Source organism: Globicephala melas, chromosome 3 (assembly GCF_963455315.2).
Source record: "Globicephala melas chromosome 3, mGloMel1.2, whole genome shotgun sequence".
NCBI lineage: Eukaryota > Metazoa > Chordata > Mammalia > Artiodactyla > Delphinidae > Globicephala > Globicephala melas.
The window spans coordinates 91,914,864-91,935,478 of NC_083316.1; the positions used below are offsets into that span (position 1 = coordinate 91,914,864).

General features: G+C 40.2%; 1 protein-coding gene across 5 annotated transcripts in view; it reads left to right on the forward strand.

Moving 5' to 3' along the window:
* Positions 1-20,615, forward strand: part of EPB41L4A (erythrocyte membrane protein band 4.1 like 4A) — a 255,882-nt gene that overhangs the window by 143,460 nt on the left and 91,807 nt on the right. For all 5 annotated transcript variants that reach the window (XR_009563443.1, XM_060296122.1, XM_060296120.2 and 2 more), the window contains exons 6-10: positions 7,326-7,423; positions 8,612-8,732; positions 10,852-10,939; positions 13,431-13,519; positions 14,076-14,139. Coding sequence is in view for 4 of the 5 variants with exons in the window: in XM_060296122.1 (XP_060152105.1) it covers positions 7,326-7,423; positions 8,612-8,732; positions 10,852-10,939; positions 13,431-13,519; positions 14,076-14,139 (460 nt within the window). In the remaining variant the exon portion in view is untranslated. The remainder of the gene's footprint in view (positions 1-7,325; positions 7,424-8,611; positions 8,733-10,851; positions 10,940-13,430; positions 13,520-14,075; positions 14,140-20,615) is intronic.

A 20,615-nucleotide genomic window follows, 5' to 3' on the forward strand; every position in this document is an offset into this window, starting at 1 on the left:
ACAATATATTGAATACAGCCTTTTTTTCCTCAAGTTTTAGACCGTTTCATGTAAAGAACCAGATGATATTGTTGGCTTAGTTAGTGGCCATGATCTATAATAATTTGTTTTTATTGTACAAAACATAGAGTCGAATCTAAGTAAGTTAAATGAGCATTTAATGTGATATTATTGTATACTGACTCTTAGTATATCCTAGAGATAAAATCATTGATTTGCATGAATATGCTAACTTAAATGGTTAGGCATAATGGACCTTAAAAAGGGAAGGGAGTCGATTACATGAGGTAATTTTGGCAAAAGCAAAAACTGAAACCAAAAGACAGAATACCCCAAAATAAGCTACTAAAGGAAAGGAAAAGCATACTTAGGCCAGCATTTTCAAGTCGAACATTTATCTTGCTTCCGTTCATTGGAAAATTGTTCCAACCTACTCTGTACTGGCTCTTAGGTTGTTTGTAATTTTTTTCCTTCACTTTCTCTCTTCTATTTCTTTTTTCTTTTTTATGAAATTTAATTTAAAAAATTGAAGTATAGTTGATTTACAGTGTTTCAGGTGTACAGCAAAGTGATTCATTATACATACACATATATATTCTTTTTCGGATTCTTTTCTGACATAGGTTATTACAAGATACTGAATATAGTTCCCTGTGTTATACAGTAGGTTCTTATTCCATCTATTTTATACATAGTTTGTAATTTTTGATATGAAAAATAAAGCTACAGTAAACATGCTTTTTTTCCCTGAATTTTATTATTTAATTTATTTTTTCTTTATTGGAGTATAATTGCTTTACAATGTTATGTTGGTTTCTGCTGTACAACAAAGTGAATCAGCTATAAGTATACATATATCCCCATATCCCCTCCCTCTTGAGCCTCCCTATCCCACCCCTCTAGGTCATCACAAATAAACATGCTTTTTTAAAAAAAAAATAATTATTTTTATTGTGGTGATTCCATCTAAGAACAGTTAAAGGACAAAATATAGTACAGAGTCAAACACAGCTCCCTTTTTTTTTTTGGCCGCGTGCATGTGGCATTTTAGTTCCCCAGCCAGGGATCAAACCTGCACCCCCTGCATTGGAAGCACAGAGTCTTAACCACCGGGTCACCACCAGGGAAGCCCCTAAACATGCTTTTACTTATTCTTCCATGTATAGTTTTTTTTTGAAAGTCACACAATTTCATACATACGGTTACAGACCTCTTTCACCATCTAACCCATTTGTTTTACTCCTACCCTTGTGGATGACTACCCAGCTTGTTTCCTTTTTAAAATTATATGTGATGCTGCATTGAATCTTCTCATGTAGATAAATTGTCATGCTCGATGACGTATTCCAGAAGGACATTGTATCTAGGGGGAAAATTTTTTAGATGAATGGGATACATTAAAAAATAAGGCTTCAGACTATGAAAAATATAAGTTAATAGAATTGCTTCAACTGGGAGTACCTGCTATGTGCTCTAAAATGTTTTCTGAATAGATGAAGTTGGGGGACTCTGAGGTCATATATCCTACCCTCCATTTTTATAAAAAGTTCCTGAGATGTTAGCCAGCTTCTTTCTTCTTAAACATTTTAAAGAGAGGAAACCTTACTGCTTCACAAAGCAGTTGGAAGTTCAATAAGAAATAAAAGATCTCTGGAACTTCTGTCATCAGCACTAGGTTTTCTTTCTAGGTTTATGCGAAATAAATCTAATCTCTTTTCTCTTTATCAGTTTTTAAAATAATTTGTGTCCTCATGACATCTGTTAAACTTATTTTCAATTCTGATTCAAAACATTATGACAGCCTTCCATGTATTATGTGTCATTCATAGCTATCTTCTGCAGATTCGATAAGCATAGTGCACATATTCGTTAAGAAGGCAGCCTTTGGAGGCAGACAGGCTGGGGTTTGCAGCCTTGCTCTGCCACTCACTGGTTGTGTTATCTTGAGAAGATTACATAACCTTTTAAAGTCTCAGTTTTCTCATCTGTAAAATGGCATTATAGTATTTCTTCAGAAAGATGATGGGGGACTTCCCAGGTGGTGCATTGGTTAAGAATCCACCAGCCAATGCAGGGGACATGGGTTTGAGCCCTGGTCTGGGAAGATCCCACATGCCTCGGAGCAGCTAAGCCCATGCGCCACAACTACTGAGCCTGTGCTCTAGAGCCCGTGAGGCACAACTACTGAAGTCCGCGCACCTAGAGCCCATGCTCCGCAACAAGAGAAAGCACCTCAATGAGAAGCCCGCGCACCACAACAAAGAGTAGCCCCTGCTCGCCGCAACTAGGGAAAGCCTGCACGCAGCAACGAAGACCCAACGCAGCCAAAAATAAATAAATAAAAGATGATGGAGGAATATATAAGATAATACATGCCAAGTACTTACCATAATGAAAAAATGAAGTGTTCAGTAGATGGTAGGGGTAGTTAAAATAGAAATAATGATTATCTTATATTTTAAAATTACTGACTAAAAAATTAGGGAGGAAAAGACCAACTTGGAGCCCTGAGGATAGGTCTTCCAGGTTAAAGTCAATCCATTAATCAGAGTATCCTACTACTGCCCTCTAGCCTGCATTTCTTGAATTTGTACATAAAGACAGAATTCACTCACTCACTCACCCTCCTTTCAATACTGTGTGCAGCATTGTTGTCCAGTGCACTGAGGACAAGGAGATTCTATAGTGACCAAAAGAGAGCTATGGTTTCAGTCCTCCAGAGAGAGAAGACGGAGAGTGAGTGGGTCTGAGTGAGTGAGTCTGCCTGTTGCTTTGCTGACAACCCTATGTGTGATGACACTGAAATTTTAACTCTTTCTAAAAAGAGAATAATGTTAGTTCCAAATGACTTGTTCATGATGAATCCATTTTAGCTTCTGAAAACAGGTGTTTGTTTTTAATATTTTATTGTACTTTGTTGGGGATTGACATTAAGCTCGTCAGTTATTTATTATTATTATACTGGGTAATCCATATCCTTCTCTTTGTTAAGGGTAGTGTGTTTTAGCTTCTTTATGAGCTGAGTGACCTTCAGTCACACATTCTCTTCCGGTGTCCCTGTCTCCTTCTCTAAGTGAAGTTAATGGGTCTCAACACATCTGAGTTGAGCTGTGGGTCACATTTCAGTCTGGATTCAAAAGACATTGTGACCTTTAAAGGACTATATAAATACAAGGTGATACTGCTACTCTTTGCTCCTGTATGTTTATCATCAGTTTTAAACTGCAAAAATGTTATTCCCAATCTTTGTCATTTTCTCTTGAGAGTCAGTGGGTGCTTTGTCTCCTGCTTTTCTTTTTCTTAAGTCATACATGCTATTTCCCCCACAGTGTTCAGTACTATGTTATTATTTAAACATTTCCTTCTGTCCTGCACATTAAGTTTCATCCAAAATGATTAGGCTCCTGTCACAGGCTGCATCCCTCTCTGTTGGATGCAGAAAACCGTCCTGCCTTTCCTGTAGGCAGGTGCTCTCCTCCCAGATGTCTCAGTGTCACATTTTTCTGGCACCAGAAATCAAACTTCTACTTGTCCTCATATCTTTCAGTTTCCTCACCAGGGTCTCAAGTCATTGGAAGATACACTTCAGCCTTCGTTGCTGTGAGCCTTCCTGGCTGTCTTGGGCCCCAGAAGTCTCAGGAGAACCTCCTGTTTGGGCTCTGGAAAGAACAACATCTCTTCTTTAAGCAAATCTCCTTTGCTTGTTCTTCTCATCTCTGACACTTGCTAAATTGCCTATGGTCCTTATCAGCTTGTACATCCTGGGTGTCAATTCAGCTCTGTTCTATGAACATCACACAAACACAAAATGGCGAGGCCAGTATTTCAGGCCCTTCTCTTGTGTTGTACTGGTTGTACTGTTGTGATGAGTGAGGATGGGGTGCAAGATGGAGGGCTTCTCCCCCAGGGCTGATAATCTAGCTTGGGCCACAGTGCATGTACACCAGTATGGTAATTTACATACAGAGATAGCCAGTAATGCGGCCTCTGCTTTGTACCAGAGTGTGTTCTGGAAAGCTTCCTTATTAAGAGGATCATGTTAAATCAGCATTTTTTTCCCCCAATGTGGGTACAATGTAACTAGGGTTACAATATAATTTATTGTTCAAATCCTAACACTTGGGAGAATGATGAAGAGAGTTATTAATAATGGGGAATGTGTAACAGACTTAAGCTAGAACTGTTCTAGGCAAACTGGGATTTATCGGGTTAAAACCAGAGATAAACAAGGACTCACACATGCAGTCGTAGCCTTAATCAGAATGATGTAGAAGGAAAGACTCAGGAACTCTAAATCTGTAATTTAAATAAAAAATTGTAGTCTAGGTCCCATAAATGGACAAAATAAGTTATATATAGTTAAAAACAAGCACTGAGATAAGATAAAATGTTCAGCATGTAAAAGTATGATTTTACTGTATCATAGATTGTCTTATACAAAACTAATATGATGCTGTGATAAAAATTAATAAAATTATTAGTTAAAAATAGTTTACTTGTCTCCTTTGATTTTAGTGGATTATTTTTTTTTAATGGAATGACTTAAAGATCTCTAGTATCTTTAAAAGGCAGGCTACCCAGGGAGGTTTGAACAGATGTCCTTTTTTTCTTCATGAATTTCTCAGAGACAACAAAAAATGTTCATTTTTTCCCATTTTCATCTATCTGTCTATCTGTTCATATATCTATCATCAAGTCAACAGCTATTTACTGAGCAGTTACTGTGTGCTAAACCCTAGGTACTGGAAATACAGTCACCAGTGGGGTCTGGTTCCTTTTTCTTTGTACCGGCTTGTCTTTCTCTGTTTCAGCTCTGTCTTTGTAAAAGCAAGGGGAAATCATCTCCTTGGTTCTCTTTCCCTTTCTGAAGCAAACTGAGGGATTAGGTCCCTCAGTTTCTTTATTTGGCAAAAGATCTTACTATTCAGTCAAATGTTATAAAAGTCTTAATGGAGCAAGACAAATGTGCCTCTGTGACCCATTTACTCAAAAAAATACACTTTAGGAAAAGAGATTCCAAGTTAACAATAGAGGAAGGGAGTGAAGCTAAACACAAGTTTCCAGCAAGCAGTAGTAATTCTGGGGAAATGTCTATATTTTTGCATTTCAGTTCTGCTAATGTCACTTTACTCTGCTTTTCTCCTCTTCAAGAGGAACCCAGATGATTATAACAAACTGGATTTGATATCTAAGATGAGCATTCAGGGAATGGAAAGTAGTTAGTAGGGCTGGGAAAGTGAACGCAACTTAAGGAGTGGGGTTAGCCATTGGTAATGGCAAGAGATTTGACTCAAGAAATAAGCAAGTATTGTAAGCTATCTTAGGGATCTTGAACTTTGTCCTGAAGGCAAAGGGAAGTGTCTTAAGTTTTGTTTGTTTGTTTTTAAATCAAGGCAGTGACATTATCCTAGTTACCTCTTGGAAGGGTCTTTTGCAAGGGAGATAAGTATGACTAGTGGCAAGGGTAGTGAAGGTTTTAGAAACCCAGTGGTTAGTGACCTGGACTAGGAGATGGAAGACAGTGTATAGACTCCAAAAAACAGGTTTAGTGATTGAACGTGGGTGCCAGGGGTTACACATTGTCCTGGGTTTCCCTTGCTTATGTGTCTGGAGAACCGTGGTGACATTTACTAACTGAGTAGTGGGGAAACACAAGGTGTTAGGCAGATTTTCACTTAAGCCTGTGGGCACGAAGTTCATTATCAGTCTTCTAGAAATAATCAGAGTAGCATCTAAAATTCACTAAGAACTTTGGTTGTGAGCCTTGGGTGAAGAAAAACTTACCACAGCTGATTTTTAGAATTAATTTCCTATGCTTTTTTTCCTGCCATTCCCAATGACAGCGAGCGTCACCTTGCAAAGAAAGAGAAATCACAAAAGACAGCCTGGGGTGTGTGTGTGTGTGTGTGTGTGTGTGTGTGTGTGTGTGTGTGTGTGTGTGTGTGTGTGTGTGTGTGTGTGTGTGTGTGTATGAGAGAGAGAGAGAGAGGGAGAATAAGTGATGGCGGCTGAGGACGGCATGGATGGTTCATTGTATTGGTTCATAAACCTCTTTCACTCACTGGCAGAAAGGCTGAATGGGAGGGGGAAAGCTAGCTAAGGTTGCATAACATCCTGATTAAGAGAGTGCTAGGGTCACATTGCCTGGGTTCCAGTTCTAGCTATGCTACTTAACTAGTTGCGAGATCGTCGACAAATTTTTTCATCTCTTTGTGTCTGTTAGCTTCTTCATCTGCAAAAGAGATAATAATAGTGCTAACCTCATTTTAAAGTCTTAAATAAATTATTGTCTGTTAAATACTTGGAATGAGTTACTATATTTACAATGTTTAGAACAGTGGGTAGCAGTATTATTTATTTATTTATTCATTCATTCATTCATTTATTTATTTATGGTGGCTGTGTTGGGTCTCCGTTGCTGTGCGTGGGCTTTCTCTAGTAGTGGTGAGTGGAGGCTACTCTTTGTTGCGGTGTGCGGGCTTCTCATCGCGGTGGCTTCTCCTGTTGCGGAGCACGGGCTCTAGGTGCACGGGCTTCAGTAGTTGTAGCACGCAGGCTTCAGTAGTTGTGGCACGCACGCTCAGTATTTGTGGCTCATGGGCTCAGTAGTTGTGGCACACAGGCTTATTTGCTCCACGGCATGTGGGATCCTCCTGGACCAGGGCTTGAACCCATGTCCCCTGCATTGACAGGCAGATTCTTAACCACTGTGCCACCAGGGAAGCCCAGTAGCACTATTATTATACAAGGTTTTCTTTTAGCAGGTGGAATGAGCAAAGCCGCAGATAATGGGCAGCATCTTAATAAGTGGGAGGATTGATGGAATTACATTATAATGACCTTTCTGTCCTGTATCCATGATTTTAGACCCTGATAACACATAGCATATTGGCTGGGTTCTTGTAATTTTTTCATTCCAGTGAGAACATGTTGTAGTGTTAGTGGCAGTGGCAGTGATGAGAATGGTGAGACTAGCTTGTATGAAACCTCCACGTCAACCTGATGAGGTGTAGATACTTCATGGTCTCACTTTTACCTTTGAAGAGCCTGGCTGTTATGTGAAGCAGCTGTCCAAGGCCAAGAGCTCGTGAGTCCTGGAGCTGGGATGCAATCCAGTTGGTTTAACTTGAGAGCCTGCACTCTTTAGCCACTACCCTGATTGCCTCTGCAGTGTGTGTAAATAGTCCCTGTTCACGCAACGGCCCCCTCACAAAAGAGAAGAAAGTGGCTTTATTTTCGTGAAAGGTGATGGGTTTCAGGGTCTGAAACTACAGGTCAGGGTAGTGGAAGATATCATTAATCTCTCTTTTCCATTTCTCTTTTAGATATCAGTTTTTCTTGCAGGTGAAGCAAGACGTCCTTCAGGGCCGGCTGCCCTGCCCTGTCAACACCGCTGCTCAGCTGGGAGCGTATGCCATCCAGTGTAGGTTCCACTTAAGCAAATTTGCTTCAGAGCTCTTGAGAAGAATGTTTGAATTTTTCTTTTTAAGCAAGTTTATAAAGTTCTTCTTATCAAATGACATTTTGCTAAAAAGAAATTGAATTTAGTCAGATTTCAGGTTTTAATCACTGTGCCTTCAGGAGGGGTAAAAGTGAAGCTAGTTACATATCCCTTGTAGTAGGTTGCATGGAGTTTAATCACAGGAATAGCACTGATTCTTGATTCCGTGGAAGGTCTGAAAATTTGTTCTATTCTACATTCCTCCTGAGTTGATTGATCCCTCTGAGCCGCTCTGCCTCAGAGATCCCACTGCTTCCGAGTGGCTGTTGTGATGACTCCACGTGGGCAGGTCCATCGCCAGTTTAGAGCGTGGCCCACAGTCCGCACCCGTTGTCCGTCAGCTCTTGCCATCCATGTGGCGGCCATGGGGGCAGCTCCAGGTTGTACTGTCGTTTTGGAGGCTGAAGCTGAGGCTGTTTCCACTTAATATTTACTGAGCCCCTTCTAAGAATCAAGCAGGGTATGGGGGTGATGAGACAGCATGTTCCTTGCCTGTGTGATTCTTGCAGACCAGAAATAGCTTAGAAAAAATATTCTAGGAAAAATGTTGTGTAAATGAACTGGGGAACTGGTTGGGTTTGGAAGGTGGATTAATGTAGGGAGAATTTTTATAAGCATAACATAGTGAACTCTCTGGCTTCATTTAGTTTCTTTGTGTAAACTGTAATGGGGTTATGTGCAGCATTGTATTATATTTCCATGACCATTATGTGGGGCAAATACGTTTTGAACCACATGATTTATCTCTTGGTGTCATTGTCTGAGAGAGGTTATGGTTGTTTTTCACCTCAAGCATTTCCATTATATGTACTTTAAATTCTGTGTACAACATTTTACTTCATATAAACTGGTAAGAATAACTTAAATGAAAATGATAATCATAGTCTTGCAGAAAGCAAAAATTTTATCTTTTTAATATAAGATTTTGTTTATACTATCCATATAGTCTCATCAGAGTTGTTTTAAACTAAAATTAGTTATTATCTTATATACATTTATTAATAAAGCATTTGAAGAAAATGTTTAAGCATGAGAAGAATACTTTTATTCCTGTATTTTTAGGAATATTTTCCTAAAATGGAAAAAAATTACAGTTTCTTTCTTTTTTAGCGGAACTTGGAGATTATGATCCGTATAAGCATACTGCGGGGTATGTGTCAGAGTACCGGTTTGTTCCTGATCAGAAGGAAGAACTTGAAGAAGCTATAGAAAGGATTCATAAAACTCTAATGTAAGAATCACATTTTATTAACAATAATCAACATGTTGTACATTAGGGCCCCAGAACTTCATCTTGAAACTATAAGTTTATATTCTTTGACCAACATCTCTCCATTTCCCGCACCGCACCGCCCCGCCCCATTCCCTACCCCCCCAGGCCCTGGTAACCGCCGTTCTAGTCTCTGTTTTTATGAGGTTGGCTTTTTTAGATTCCACATACAGGTGGTATTATACAAGAATTTGTCTTTATCTGTCTTACTTCACTAAGCATTATGCCCTCAAGGTCTATCCATAACACTTGAAAGTTGCTAAGAGAGTAGATCTCAAATGTTATCACAACAAAAAACAAATGGTCATTATGTAACGAGATGGAGGTGTTGGCTGTGCTATAGTGGTGATCATTTTGCAGTATATAAATGTATCAAATCAACATGTTGTACACCTTTAACTTATATAACGTTATATGTCAATTATATCTCAATAAAGCTGGAAGAAAAAGAATCCCACTTTATGTCACATCGCCCATCAACCATCATTTTATGCTATTGACAGGCTTAAGAAAAGTTTCTTAACAAATTCTTCGTCTGTGCCTTGAACATTTTTTCTTTTCAAAGTTTTTTTTTTTTTTTTTTTTTTTTTTTACTGCTTATAACACTAAAATGCACATAGGAAACCCAGACAATTTAAAAAGTATAAAGGGAAAAAAAGTGTAAAAGAGAGAGTAAATCCCAGTACCTAAAGTCAACATATTTTTAGTTAATGGCCTTTCAGACCTCTCTCTATGCATGATTAACTTTGCTTTATTGCCTCTTATGTAACATCCCCCTTTGAATTTGCTTGGTTTCTTTCAGATGTATTACAGTTAAGGTGAAAAAAAGTGTAGAATTAATCTGGTCAACAAAAAATGTTTGCCTAAAGGATCTGTTTCAGTGAGTAGCACCAGAAGTCAGTTGCTGAATTGCAATCAGAGAAACTAGGCTTTCCACCTTGTGTTAACATGCCCCAGAATGCTCTCCAGCCTGGTTCTAGAGTCCTTCGTTTTAAGGTTTCACTGAAGTGGGTGCTAAGAGAGTACCTGTTATAACATTATGAAGGGCACCGTGCTTGGCACATCCTGAGAATACTGATTCTGCTAGGAGTTTCCAAGTACACTTATGTTTTGAAATTATCAGGGAGCTTTGATAAAGGACCTTATCTGTTTTATGGCATGGCGTTGACAGCGTGACTGTTATTTCTAAAAGACTAAAGCTTGATCAAGGTTTGGTAGCTTTCTTGTGTCTAATTTGTGGTAAACATTCTTCTTTATAGATTTCAAAAGTATTATATTGCTGGGCTTTCCAGAGTACCATGGCTGAAACATGGGATTGCATCGAAGCAGGATTTCTTAATTTTTAAAAATTTGTGACTCCTTTTGTTAACCATTAAAAATCTCTCTCTCTCTCATACACACACACACACACACACACACACACACAGAGAGAGAGAGAGAGAGAGAGAGAGAGAGTGTTCCAGTCATCCATGGAGATTCCTGGCAGATGCTTACCCTCTTTAGGAATGAATGCTATTTTCTGTATATTGTCACCAATGAAGATTTTGGGAAGATTTTTATACTTTGTATTAAGAAAGTGACAAGTACGTTTACAGTTTCTAAAGGACTACACATGTGCTTAGGAGATGCTGATGAGCCCCGGTTGGGTGGTGAGGGCCCATTCTCTTCTTCCCTCCAACACTGCTCTCCTTCGTTTCCCTCCCGGTGGAGAGCTGCCGGTACACAGAGACGTTTTACTGTCTGTAAAGGGTATGCTTTTTAATTTGAGTGCTTATATGCTCAGTAATCTCTTTGGGGGTTTCTGAAACTGAGACTTTTTAATATATGTGGGGCTACTGAGATCAGCTATAATGAGCAAAACTAGATTTGGTAAATGAAATTAACTTACAAGTATCACCTCAGAGTATTAAAATTTTGTCACCACAAAGGCAAGAGTCTTCTTGAAATACAAAGGCTTATGTTTGCATTAGCACAAAGCATTATTTATTTTTCCAGCGAATATAGTGAAAATGGCTTCTGTTCCCTGTGAGCGTAGTAGCTATCAGTAAAGTAAGGCTCTTTGTTTTTATTCTGGGCGTAGGGGTCAGGCTCCTTCTGAAGCAGAGCTGAATTATTTGAGGACTGCTAAATCCCTGGAGATGTACGGTGTTGACCTCCATCCTGTCTATGTGAGTAACATTTAATTAACACAGAGTATTTTAAGCTGATGACATTTTCTTAAAAAGTCACTGGAACTCCCAAAGGAAAGGAGCAGTCCTGTTGTTTAGCGAGCAGATGATACTTCTTCATCTGATGTTTTTGAACACAAAGAATCTTGTGCGTGGATTAAAGCCTAATGAGTTTTGCATAAAGGTCTGTGATTATATTTCCGTGTGTAGAAAAACAATTAACTGGGCTTGAAAACACAACCTGGATAACAGCTCCAGAGGGCTTAGCTAAACATCAAAACAGTTTTAAATTGGTCTATAATTGATTATATTAGACAGAAAACAGGAGGATTTTCCAAAAAATAGATTTTATGGCTGAAAAACATTCATAAAATCACCTGCCTGCTAAAGTAGACTTTAGGCAACAGTATATGTGTAACTGTTGGTGGTTCTATGTTGGATATGCAGGTTCTGTCAATATTAGGGTTACTGCCTACTGTAGTTATTGCCACTGCATAAATAGGAGAATTTTTGCAGTTTTTCTTCAGTGGCTGATGAAAACTTACGGAATATGATCAGTGGGCACTTACACTGAATCTGTACTGAGTGTTCAGGATCCAGATCTTCAACTTTGAGCCACTTCTCTAAGGTTACCAACTGGTTATTGTACACCAGTGAGATTGGAATGTCATTGTCTTTGATTTTATGAGAGTTTAGTTACCAATTGACAAATCTGATTATTTGAGAAAATGGACCAGTTGTCTTATTCTTTACACGAAGTGAATTGCTAAAGATTATACGTAGATTGAATGTTTGTCATTTGGATTATGGAACTCAGTTGGGTTTTTTTTGGAACTCAATTTTTAAGAAACCCTGATAAGACTTACTGTAATGCAAACAGCTCATTGATGTATTCATTTTGTAATATGTCTTTTGCTCATCAGAGTTTGCTAAAACAAATCATCTCATATTATTTGTAAAGAATTAGAAGCATCCCTGGTTATACTGTTAATATGGCAATAAAAGTTACATATTTGGGAGAAGTAGTAGCTCCCTGATAAATTACAGTCTAATCTCATTAAACCATTAAATGCTCCATACTGCTGTCCTTTAAAAATACTTGTAAAACTTTGTGGAGTAATTATTATTTTTTTTCTTCTAGCCACATTAATCTTGTTAGGTTTTCAGTTTTTTAACAAATATATTTTATAGGAAATGTATAAAGAGAGAGTCTTCTGCGAAATGCCTCTGCATTTGTATGATGTTTATTCTAATTCAAAAATATTTTTTTTGTGGGAGGTGGAAATTTATGGCAAATGAACCGAATTCGTTAGAATCTTCCATACATTCCTTTAAAATCGAATTTTTAGAACTGAAAGTGGGCAACAGCTGATATTTTTTGAAAATATATTAGTTATCTTATGTTCCTTGGGAATTTGACTTTGCAGGCTGTTATTTGACCTTAGGGTAGAAAAAAGATGGATACAAACACAATTCTCTGTGTGTTCTTGGTATCCACTCTGTGACCTTTTCATTTCAGAATCCCATTTTCTTTTTTTTTTTTTGCGGTACGGGGGCCTCTCACTGTTGTGGCCTCTCCCGTTGCGGAGCAACAGGCTCCAGACGCGTAGGCTCAGCGGCCATGGCTCACGGGCCCAGCCGCTCCGCGGCACGTGGGATCCTCCCGGACCGGGGCATGAACCCGTGTCCCCTGAATCGGCAGGCGGACTCTCAACCACTGCGCCACCAGGGAAGCCCAGGATCCCACTTTCTTAATTGGGATTTGTTATTGCCCGGAAATGAAGTGTTTCCAGTCTTCACCTAGCAGAAGAAATCGTATTTTAAAATTTTTGAGCAGTCTTAAAGTCACAAATGGAAATAGGAAGCAGCATGCTGGAGACCTCAGAAAATCCATGTGTATGTCTGCAGGTGGCTGCCTGAGGTTTCTGGGGAGGGCAGTGGTGAACCAGGACTCATGACTGTCCCGATCAGAGAGTAAGATCAAGACGAGTCCTTGGAAGGGGCCCTTGAGAGCAGCCAGTGGTGGTCAGTTCTTGGCTGCACAGGAGAATCACCTGGAGCATTGATGAGTTTCTGATACCTGGGCCCCTTCATTACAGATTCTCATTTAACCAGTTTTGATGGTACCCAGGCATCAGCATTTTAAGCTGCATGAGGAATTCCTGGTTAATGTGCAACCAGGGTTGAACACCACTGTAGAAGCAACACGGGGTGAATCAGTCAGTGGCTGGATTGGTAGGTAGTCCAGGTTCTCTTAATGAACTGAGGTGACCAGTTAGAAAGCACTAAGAAAAATTTTCTTAAAAACTTTGAAAAAAATGAGCAGCACATTAGCTACCATGATAGCTTAGCTAGCTTTCTAAGATGATGTCTTTCAAAAACCAGATCTAGTATTTATGCAACAGATTATGTGTGTATGGCTAGTTACAGTTTGAGAAAGAGTTTTTACATGAACAAATTTATGGTTATAAACATATGTTTGTTTTTGTAGGGAGAAAACAAATCTGAGTATTTCTTAGGATTAACTCCGGTTGGTGTTGTTGTCTACAAGAATAAAAAACAAGTGGGGAAGTATTTCTGGTAAGTTTAACTTGAGGGCAGAGTTGGTATTAAAGTTGTACGCTGTATGTATTCGGCTTATGGGACTTGTATGTCATTGAAAGAGTTGGGGAAAGGCAAACAGGTACCTTTCCAGTGGTTGACAAGTAAATGAGTGAACTTGGGTATAAGTTTTCTTCCAATGCATATCGGTGTATCTTTTCTCTGTAAATTTCAGGTATTTTGGTTCTGGACTCTCTTGTCCATGGAAGCTGTGTGTAGTAGGATTTCCTACCCATTCCAGGGTAGTCTGTGGGCCCAGGACTCCTCTGAGTTCTAACTCTAAATGGGGAAGGATCTGAGAGAGATAGGGGAGCCCATAGCACTCCACTGTGTCTGGGAAGGCAGCACCACCAGGGCCTGGGGACTCCAGGCTTGTCTGCATGTATTGGAGAAGCCCAGGAGAGTGAGAATGGAGTTTTGTTCAAGAAGGTGTCCAGAATGAAGGATGTACAGGGAACTCTCTACAATTCCAGTAGCAGTCTATAAACCAGTCTTTTTCTACTGAATACTTCCCACTATCTGTTTTGCTTTTCAGGCCTCGGATTACAAAGGTTCACTTCAAGGAGACACAGTTTGAACTCAGAGTACTGGGAAAAGATGTAAGTTTGTGTTTAGTGCTTAGCTTCCCTGAGACGGGAAGCCTTGTCTACTCATTGATAACTTAGAAGACACGGTGAAGTAAAACCGCCATGTTTTCTTCAGCTGCAGCCACATGGAAGGAGGTTAATTGACTCATGTGAACAATTTGTCAAGGAAAGGAAGGGGAAATGAGTAGGAATGAATGAGTTGGTAATGGAGAAATGTCACTTCAGTTTTAGCAAAGGAAAAAAAATAACCTTTCTAGGGCACAGGAGAGAATAGGATGTGATTATCACTATTAGTGTAATTCCATCTTTAATATGGTCTATGAAGGTAAGATTCATGTAATTAGAAGGGCGCAGCCTGCATGCGGGATAAAACGTGTCCTAATTTTGTCCCAAAGTCAATTGAACAACAACCTGTAGGGAGTCACACTTCTGTTCTTTCCCTAGTTGAGCGTGGTAGATAAACCATATGGGAAATTCTGGATGCTTTCAAGGGAGGCTGTAAGCCAAGGGTGCAGAAGTGCTGATGGTCACTCCGCAGGTTGGCAGTGACCTCCAGGACTGTTTGGGTAGCGGGTACAGTGTTTGTCAGAGCCTCAGGGTGCTCTCGTGCATTGACAGGTAGCTTTTAGGAAACTGGGCAAAAGAAGACAGGATGTGAAAGCTTCCTTTTAATCTCCCTGTGAAAATAATGCTCCCTTGAAGTGCTATTCCTATAATTCATGTTGGGATACGTGGATGAAAATACGACGTAGGAGAATTCATCCTTCTGTCTCCTTGATGCTAACTTTATGCTGAAATAAAACTTAAGTGAACAGTGTTGAATTGACTTTCTAATAAGATACTTGTAGAAAGAAGTAAACAAAATCTGCTGATGCAGCCACAAGCTGGGATACAGGAAGCAAAGTGGCTGCAACCACAGTTGGAACCTGGTATCTGGTTTAGTGCCCCACGTGTAGCAGGTGCTCAGTAAATACTTGCGGCCTGATCAGTGAACTGATGTACTGGGATGGTGGGCTGCCAAATCAGAAAACCTGATACTACTATTGGTTCTTCTTCTAGAAAAAATACAGTGATCCCTCCCAGAACTGTGTGATTTGCTGCCAATTATTGATGAAACTAAAATTGAATTTTGACATGAGTTTTAACTTGTAAGGAGGGGAAATTCCTAGTTTTTAAAGGAACGAATAGTCTAAAAAGCTTGTAGTAGTTCTCAACAGTCTAGTCTGAAGAAAGTCCAGTTTTCTTCAACCTTAAAAGATGTGCTGATAAAAGACTGAATTAAAATTATCCAAAAGTATTGTAGAATAGCTCATTAGATAGTAGTGTTATACAGTTTTCTTCCTATCCTGCTGCTGGTTTCATGTGACTTGATAATGCAAGGAGTAAGGTCTGTTTAATACTTGGAAATAACATTTCAAGTTTTTAATAAGAATGTGATAATGGGAATTCCCTGGCAGTCTAGTGGTTAGGACTCCGCTCTCTCACTGCTGAGGGCCTGGGTTCAATCCCTGATCAGGGAACTAAGATTAAGATCCCACAAGCTGCACAGCCAAAAAAAAAGAGAAAGTGATAATAAAATGATAAGGCTTTTCATGAAAACAAAATAAACAAAGGGATCACATCAATCTAAAAAGTTTTGGCACAGCAAGGGAAACTATTCACAAAACGAAAAGGTTTTCAGGAATTCTGAATAAGTCTAAAATTATTTGTAGACTAAATTTAGTTTAAGTCTAAAATTATTTAAGTCTAAAATTATTTTTAACTTAAAATTAAGTAGCCAAATTCCAACTCCTGTAGTCCAAAAGAAAATAATAATAATAATGTCATCATTGCCACTGTAAAACTTGTACATATTACATAAGATTCTCCTCCCAAAGAATTATTTATTTGTTGGGGGGTTGGTAAAAATGTATAAAGGGGGTCAAAATGTACAAACGTTCAGTGATAAAATAAGTTGTATATTTGAACATTTCTAAGAGAGTAGATCTTTAAAAGTTCTCATCACAAGAAAGAAAACTTTTCTGTAACTATATAAGGTGACAGAACTTGACTTATTGTGGTGACCATTTTGCATTGTATACAAATATCAAATCATTATGTTGTATACCTGAAACTAATATAAGATTATATGTCAGGGGGCTTCCCTGGTGGCGCAGTGGTTGAGAATCTGCCTGCTGATGCAGGGGACGCGGGTTCAAGCCCTGGTCTGGGAGGATCCCACATGCCGCGGAGCAGCTGGGCCCGTGAGCCACAGCTGCTGAGCCTGCGCGTCTGGAGCCTGTGCTCCGCAAAAAGGCCGCGATAGTGAGAGGCCTGCGCACCGCGATGAAGAGTGGCCCCCGCTTGCCACAACTAGAGAAAGCCCTCGCACAGAAACGAAGACCCAACACAACAAAAATAAATTAATTTAAAAAAAAAAGAAAAAAGAAAAAGGTCACCTGTTCCCTCAATTAAAAAAAAAAGATTATGTGTGTTATACCTCAATAAAAATATAAAAAAGAAAAAGAATTTTCATGGAAGCATTACTATTATTCAAAGTCATTTTTTCCATTTAGACCTAAGTTATTTTTGTGAAGGAGGGCCTTTGGTGAACTCTTTGTACATTATTATTACAGTGCCTTAAAATGTCTTCTACAACCTTGGGATAAATATTTGTTAAAGTTTCAGCTAACTCGAACTTTCAGCTTCTTACATTTCTTCATTATTAAGCGAAAACGATAACAAAATTGATGTCAGCATGTGATTTTTTTAAAAAATGGCAGTCTCCACAGGGTGGCCTGGTTTCCTACACACACAGCTCAGTCCCTTTGCTGTAGCATCTCTGAGAAGGCACGGATGTTTGTTTGTGTGCAGCCTGAGGCACTGTGTGCTCCTGGCAGTGGTCTCTAGTAAGGTGCCAAAGCAGGTCACATATAACTCAGGCTTGAATCAAAGGAATTTTAAAATTTATTTTATTTTATTCTTTAAATTTTTTAAAAAATTTATTTATTTAATTAATTTATTTTTGGCTGCATTGGGTCTTCGTTGCTGTGCGCAGGCTTTCTTTAGTTGTGGCGAGCGGGGGCTACTCTTCGTTGCGGTGCGCGGGCTTCTCATTGCCATGGCTTCTCTTGTTGTGGAGCACGGGCTCTTGCCACGCGGGCTCAGTAGTTGTGGCGCACAGCCTCAGTAGTTGTGGCGCACGGGCATAGTTGCTCCAAGGCATGTGGGATCTTGCCGGTTCACGGATCGAACCCATGTCCCCAGCATTGGCAGGCGGATTCTTAACCACTGCACCACCAGGGAAGCCCTAAAATTTATTTTATTAAATCGAACACTAATTTAACCAAGGCACTCCATTTTCTGAGAATTCTGGCTTTGCAGACTCTTTCTTCTTTCTCCACCAGGGTATCTTTGTGAGGTGGTGATTTACATAATGGTAGAATTAAGTTGATTATTATGGAGGCCTAACTGTAATCATAGATTAAATAAAAAAGGCCTCTGAAACCCATTACCTGGAACAATAATCACAGTCAGCTTGGAAAAGGATTGAAATCCTTATTCTTCTGGTTTTCCAGTCGGCTGGTCCAGTCAGAGAGACTTAACTCTTTATGTTAGGAGCTGTTAGGGCCAAGTTCAGAGATTCAGTTCCCAAAAGAACAGCAATGTCCTACAGATAAAAGATTTTCCTGGTGTCACACTATGCCACTAACACTGTCCAATTTCACTTTTTAATATTTACCATGTCCAACAAAACACATTGACATATCTTATTAGATAGTAATAATGTCTAACATCTGTTTATATATTGCTTTGTATCCACAGATAACAATCTCATCTTTTTTCTTTTCAATATCCCCAACAATATTTTCTTTCTTTTATAAATTTATTTATTTTTTTATATTTTTGGCTGTGTTGGGTCTTCGTTGCTGCGCGCGGGCTTTCTCTAGTGGTGGTGAGCGGGGGCTACTCTTTGTTGTGGTGTGCGGACTTCTCATTGTGGTGGCTTCTCTTGTTGTGGAGCACGGGCTCTAGGCACGCGGGCCTCAGTAGTTGTGGCACGTGAGCTCAGCAGTTGTGGCACACGGGCTTAGTTGCTCCGCGGCATGTGGGATCTTCCCAGACCAGGCTCGAACCCGTGTCCCCTGCATTGGCAGGCGGATTCTTAACCACTGCACCACCAGGGAAGTCCCAGGAGCCCCATTTTTAACATGATGAGTCTGAGGTGTCTGTTAGACTTCTGAGTGGGGACATTTAGTAAGTGGGCTCTGTGAGTCTGGAGTTCAGGACCAATCTCTTTGCAGAATATTCAAATTTGAGAATCATTGACATATCCCTGGATTCAAAGCTATGACACTGTATGAGGTCACTAGGAGAATGAGTGTAGATGAGAAGAGAAGAGGAAGAACCAGAAAAGGAGGCTGAGAAGGAACAATAAGGGAGGTAGAAGGAATCCTAAATTGTCCTCACCTTTGCCAAGTGAAATTCATGTATTAAGTAAGGTTCAAATGATGCTGACATGTCAAATTAGATAAGGACTGAGAATCAACCTTAGGAATGTAGGAGGTCACTGATAAGACCAGTTTCGGTGGATTGAAGAGTGAGTTTTAGCAACTCCACTCTTAGCTCTTTGTACCCTAGAGAATCACAAGGGACATGGATATTCCTTGCAACACTTACGTGAAAGTAAAAAAGAAATAAAATAACAGAGATGTTCATTCATAGGAGAATGGACACCTAAATTCATGCATGTTAAGAAAAACAAAAGAGGTAATAGGAGGAATGGAATTGGAGATGGTGAGTGTGGACAGCTCTTCTGAGGAGTTTTGACACAAAGAGGAACAAATAGGGAGATACGTGGCGGGGGAAGTGGGGCAAGAGGAGGTGTGTGTTGTTTTGTTTTGTAAGTTGGAAGAAATAATAGCACATTTATATCCTGATGAGAATGATCCAATACATGGTGAAAACTTGATGTAGGAGAGAGAAATGCTGGAATGGTACTTGCTGAGTAGAGGATAGGAGATGCCAGCTGTTATATAAATGTAGGCATATACATGGTTTTAGAGAGCAGCCAGGGCAGTTCATCTCTGGTTTGCAGGCAGGAAGAAGGAGTGTGGGAATGTAGATTGGGGAAGGTGGTTGTTCTCTTATGACCATTCTGCTTTTATTTTTTTTTATTTTTTTTTTATTTTTTTATTTTTTTTGCATTACGCGGGCCTCTCACTGTTGTGGCCTCTCCCATTGCGGAGCACAGGCTCCGGACGCGCAGGCTCAGCGACCATGGCTCCTGGGCCTAGCAGCTCCATGGCATGTGGGATCTTCCTGGACCAGGGCAACCCAGTTCCCTGCATCGGCAGACGGACTCAACCACTGCGCCACCAGGGAAGCCCTCTGCTTTTATTTTGAGGGAACTAGGTAGCACGCTCTGCAGTTGAGATTGAGGTTGGGGAGGATGTGTTGGGGTCTGAAGGAAGAGGAAGCTATTAAATAGTAATTTGGGAGAGAAAATGGACATGGGACGTGTGGTTTGATGATGTACTATGATAGTTTCATGGTGTGAAGTGTCATAATTTCAAGTGAGCCCACTCATGGTATGCTTTTCTCCAGCCCCATTCAGTGGCACTGGGGCAGGCCTGGAGCAAGTGAGGAGTTGGTTTTGTTAAGAAAGCAATAAGAAAGAGAAGGGCAAGGGAACCCAGTGGGGCAGGGGAGTGATTATAGTGATTTGCCATGGAGTTGAAACTGGATAAGGAGGTGACTGAGGACACTGAAAGAGCGGTCAAGTCTGTGGGTGGAGGTCCTGGTTTAGTTGAAAGATTGTTGGGGGTAGAGTATTGGAGGGAGTTAGCTGGAGAGGGAGGTGGTGATCAGAAAGTTGGGTACTAGGCATTGAGATTAGGGAAGAGCTTCAGTTATTGTAAAGGGAAAGTCCTAGGGCAGTGGTTCTCCTGGGGGCAATGGCCTCTCATCCCCTGCTCCCCAGCCCTGGGGATGTTTGGCAACATCTAGAGACATTGTTGGTTGTCACAGCGCTGGATTGGGCAGGGATGGTGCTGGCTTCTAGAGGGTAGAGTTTGGCTGTGCCGCTAAACTTTCCCAGAGTGCTGGGTGTTGGTACAGGAAGGCCCTCCTCCCCCAATAAGTGTCAGTAGTGCTGAAGCTGAGAAACCCTGCTCTGGAGTTAGGAGCATGGGGGTGAAGGGTGGAGAGATGGGGAAGACAACCTTGTTGGAGAAGAGAAGTTCAGGGAACTGAGATGTCTGGGAGTGGGAGGGATCTTTTTTTTATATATTAAAATTTCCAGTGGTTAATGCAAGAGTAGTATTGGAGAGAGTGACAGAGAGTGTAGTAGCATCAGCCTGTGAGGGAGATGACTTAAGGGTGACAGCCACCATAGAGATCACAGGTGATATATATTATCTGATGACATTCAAACCTGGGAGTTCTATGGGGAGGGAGAGAGCATGGTCTGCAAGTGGCAATGGGGAGCAAGGAGGATCCTCCCCCAC